The sequence below is a fragment of the Galeopterus variegatus genome, unplaced genomic scaffold (assembly GCF_000696425.1).
Source record: "Galeopterus variegatus unplaced genomic scaffold, G_variegatus-3.0.2 Scaffold17943, whole genome shotgun sequence".
Lineage (NCBI taxonomy): Eukaryota > Metazoa > Chordata > Mammalia > Dermoptera > Cynocephalidae > Galeopterus > Galeopterus variegatus.
The window spans coordinates 8068-12832 of NW_007744054.1; the positions used below are offsets into that span (position 1 = coordinate 8068).

Consider the following 4765-nt stretch of genomic DNA (forward strand, 5'->3'; position numbering starts at 1 on the left):
GTTCTGTGAAATCGTTGGTGTGTGTGCATGTGGATTGGTACTGGTTTGTGATGTAAAATTTGTTTCTTACTGAGAGTCAGAGTCAAACAATCCAGTAACATCTGCCCTACTCTGTAATGACTCGGGGGAGATATTCTAAGTTCCTGTATTTCTGAGAATTTCTTTGATGTGTGAGTGATGTGGACCACACTGCTCAGTGGGGCATGTGCGGCAATTGGCAAGAGCTCACAAAATTCATTTCCTCACCAGTCTGCTGCCCTGCAGCCCAGTGTTAATCTGTTTAAATAAAAATGAAGTAGGCAGGTGAAAGACACTGATGCCCATAACGAGATTACATTAGTGAGAGCTGGCGAGAAAGCATGCTTGTTTTTGGAAGTATTAGTGGAGAGATGAGGGAATATTGAATTAGAAAAATTGGAGGAGAACGTTGATTGGAAGGAAGGATCCAGATGCAGGAAATCTGGGGTCTGGCGGGAAGGCTGCTGTGGTAATATCCTCAGGGCATGACTGCCGCGTGGAGGAAGGCCCCTCTGGGAAGGTGCCCTATCTCATTAGAAGAGCACCTTGATTATGCATCCCATTATTGGTTGACCTGGAAAAAAGCAGCACAAAACAACACAACGAAAACATGTTTTGTTTTCTTTCTTGCTCTAGCAATCAGCTGGTGAACCTTCTGAGAAGGATGCTCTGCAGCCAGGCCGGAACCTGGTGGCGGCCGGCTATGCGCTCTATGGCAGCGCCACCATGTTGGTCCTCGCCATGGACAGTGGGGTCAACTGCTTTATGCTGGACCCGGTGAGAGCTCTCATAGGAGGCTGGGATTTCATGCGAGGTGGCCAGGGTCACACAGATGTGGAAGCCAAGGCCCAGGGAGGGACTGAGATGGTGGGGGGTTGGGCGGGTGGGACAGTGCCTATGTCAGAAGGAGATTACGGAAGTGAGAGATGACATCTAACCAGAGCAGAAGAGGGAGTCTTTGTTGCAAAAGGGAGTCTTTTGAGCAGCCATAAATTAGTGAAGTGTGCTGGGACAGAAGGCCAGGGGCATGGGGTGGCCCTGGGCAACACAGAGACGTCCAGCAATTGTCACTGTTTGGGGAGAGAGACCCAGTCTCACCAAGGCTTTTGATGTTTCAAGAAATGCTGGATTTTAAAAAATGTCATGTTTCTTGATGTGTGAAACACTGCTAGCCAACTCGAGCTCACTGGCCGGCTGGCCAGGCCATGGCTGGTCTGTTGCACGCACTCTGTCCCCGGCAGCCCCTGCCTTCTGCAGCAGGAGGCTGCTTTCCTGAGTGAGGGGCTGTCCCAGCTCAGCAGTGGATGGTGTCATTGCTTCAAAAATGCCCCCAGATTGAGCTGGTGTTGAGTGTGTGCACTCAGACCTACAGTTAACTACTGCAGGTTTGATAAGTCTTTGATGAACTCAGAGAAATGAAAGTAAAGAACGGACGAAGATAATTCCTTAGTCTACCTTAGGGAGAAAAGTTAGAGAGGAGCCCACAGTGCCATGAAAAATGTTCATTAACTGTTTCAACTTGCGGATCACTTCTTCCACTTGTCCATTAATCTGAGTAATTTACTTACTCAGATGACAGTTTGAACAGAGCAAGTAAATTGAAGAAATCTCTTTAAATATTTGGTGCAACTAAACCCACCATTGAAACAGACTCAAAGAATAATCTTCAGTAGGTCAGCACGTTCATTGTGTGTTTGCTCCAGGGTCCCAAAGAGAAAAGAATTGGATTTATAAATTCCTCTTAATTATAGAAATGTCCTCAGCCGACATTAGTGGAACGCTTTATGAAACTAGTGCCTTTTGCTGACAGTCTGAACACAAGGTACAAACAGTGCCCGCAGTCCTCCGTGGGACACGGGTTGCTCCTGGTGAGGCCTGCGGGCCTGTGTGGCAGGACGTTTGTCACTCTCACAGAACTGGGCTTTCGCCTCCTTGGCAGTGTGGTGCATAACACATGAGCAAGTGCAGGGTGATGGCAGCCACCAAGGCTCCAGACAAGGTAGGCTTGGGAGATGGTGCCAGAACCAGAGCCAAGCCCAGTCCAGCCCAGGGCATGGTTTCCAAAACCACTGATGTTTGCAGACGTACCGCCTCACAAGACCTTTGAGTTGATGGATGTGTAGAAGGTACTAAACCTCTTCTCGTCTCCAGATTGTGGACAGGCGTCACAGGGAGTAAGTGTCCATGTACCTGACAGTCCTTTGCCCTCCGCAGGCCTGAATGTGTGCAAGAGCGTGGGGCTGCTGTGCTGCTCGGCAGCCAGGACCCTGCCGTGGGCTGTCGTTTGGGGGGCTCCTGCCAGGGAGGTGCTGAGTGCTTCCTCTTCGGTGTGGCTGCAGCGAGGGCAGGCTGATGTTGCTGCTGGAACCACTGAAGCAGCTGTCCTTGCATTTTTAGCAGGCTGCAGCTTTCAACAAGCTCTTATGTCTCCTGTCTCTGTACACCGGAGATGCCCCGCTCTAGATACCTGCTCCGCACCTCTGCTCTGGCGGGTACCAGCATGGGGCACCTGGGAAGCCTGGCTTCCTGAGCTCTGCGTGTAGTCCTGTGTGAGATGGCTTCCTTTGCTAGACAGATTTTGTAAAGACATGTACTTACTTACTTAGTTTTGTTGACCATTTGTATTTGTGGTCAAAATTTTTGAAAATACAAAAAGAAAGCATAGAAAAGAAAAATCACTCACAATGATACTTTCGATGGCCACTGTTAATTCTGGTCCCTCCCTTCCTCCTGGTTTCAGCACACTCCACATGCCGCAGGGCAGCAGGAGCCGGCCTTTGCTGCGGGCGTAGGTGGCTGGGGAAGATGCGTGGACGGGCCCTGCCTTCTTGTCAACTCTTGCCTCATTGGAGCAGGCCCCCTCCCAAATGGGCAGAGCCTCAATCGCCCTCTTATCGGCCACACATAGGAGCAGCAATAGACGTTATGGGACACTTAGTACCTGAATTTAAATCTCCTTTGAAGAATCTAGAGCTACAGGCACGAGCTCAGCACTGGGGCCGAGTGGGAGGAGATGTTCTGAGAAAAAGTTTGCGTCTCAGTGAGCGAAGGCGTCTGAAGTCGTATGTGCTGGGACTCAGAACGCTGGGTTCTGCTTTGTCCTGTAGCAACACACAAAAGGGAAGATTTGCAGAAATGTGGAGCCGGGAACTGCACCCTCTGGTGTGACCCGGGGGTGGCAGGCGGCAGCTGCCTGTGTCCATGCACCAGCTTGTTCTCTTTGTGTTTCGTAAGAGACGCACATCTTATGTTACTCTGGACACACAATCCTCTCTCAGGTTTTGCCGTTGTTTACATAGTTCTGCCCTTACGTTTCTGTATGGTTTCTTTCTAGTTTTGCTGAAATCATTTGCAAACAAAGTCAGAAGTCCCCTCGATCCCCGACAACGTCTGCAGCAGCCTCTGCCCCCCATCCCCCACCCATTTCCTTTTTGCTTGTTTTTGCCGCTTTCGCTTCCCTCACCCCGTTCACAATTCTTGGAGAGTTTGGCAGGAATCATAGTGCCCCAGGGTGAGATGTGACCACAGGCTGGGTGCCCCCCAGCCCAGGCCCCGTGCAGGTCTGGGGAGATGGCTTGTCACCTCTCTGCTTTTCCTTCCTGGTGTCAAAGGCCATCGGAGAGTTCATTTTGGTGGACAAGAATGTGAAGATCAAAAAGAAGGGTGACATCTACAGCCTCAACGAGGGCTATGCCAGGGACTTCGACCCAGCCATCGCTGAGTACGTCCAGAGGAAGAAGTTCCCCCCGGTAAGTGAGGGCCAGGCCGGGGCTGCTGCAGAGTCCGGGTGTCAGGCACCAGGGCAGCTCCAGGGGGCTGGTGTCCCCAAGAGGAAAAGGGACCTGGGAATGGAGAAGGGCCCAGACCTCGCTTGGGACTTGTGAGTTATGTGACGACCTGTGGATTCACAATTCACCCTGGAGGTGGATGGAAGCAGGGACGGAAGTGGACTGGACTTTGACGTGTGCAGAGCCCATGACTGATTGCTTACCTGGGGACTGGGGACTGGAGTTCCTGCCCTGAGATGTCAGAACTGGAGTTAACCAGATGAATGAGAGCATGGCAATGAGATGTTTCCCCTCCTGGGGTCCAAGGTCCCAGGTGGTGCAACTGTGGTTCTCCCGCCTGGGTGTCTGTCCCTCCAGACCTGCGTCCATGAGGGTCTNTTGTGTGTTTGCTCCAGGGTCCCAAAGCGAAAAGAATTGGATTTATAAATTCCTCTTAATTATAGAAATGTCCTCAGCCGACATTAATGGAACGCTTTACGAAAACAGTGCCTTTTGCTGACAGTCTGAACACAAGGTACAAACAGTGCCTGCAGTCCTCCGTGGGACACAGGTTGCTCCTGGTGAGGCCCGCGGGCCTGTGTGTGGCAGGACGTTTGTCACTCTCACAGAACTGGGCTTTCGCCTCCTTGGCAGTGTGGTGCATAACACATGAGCAAGTGCAGGGTGATGGCAGCCACCAAGGCTCCAGACAAGGTAGGCTTGGGAGATGGTGCCAGAACCAGAGCCAAGCCCAGTCCAGCCCAGGGCACGGTTTCCAAAACCACTGATGTTTGCGGACGTACTGCCTCACAAGACCTTTGAGTTGATGGATGTGTAGAAGGTACTAAACCTCTTCTCGTCTCCAGATTGTGGACAGGCGTCTCAGGGAGTAAGTGTCCATGTACCTGACAGTCCTTTGCCCTCCGCAGGCCTGAATGTGTGCAAGAGCATGGGGCTGCTGTGCTGCTCGGCAGCCAGGA

The 4765-nt window shown here is 51.6% G+C and overlaps 1 protein-coding gene across 1 annotated transcript in view; it reads left to right on the forward strand.

Annotated features, from left to right (window-relative positions):
• Positions 1-4168, forward strand: part of LOC103582800 (fructose-1,6-bisphosphatase 1-like) — a gene marked incomplete at its 5' end in the record, with an annotated part of 9749 nt that extends 5581 nt beyond the window's left edge. Inside the window, 2 exons of the mRNA XM_008564299.1 lie at positions 655-795; positions 3630-4168. Of these exons, the coding sequence (XP_008562521.1) occupies positions 655-795; positions 3630-3902 (414 nt within the window). The remainder of the gene's footprint in view (positions 1-654; positions 796-3629) is intronic.
• Between the last annotated feature and the right edge of the window lie 597 nt (positions 4169-4765).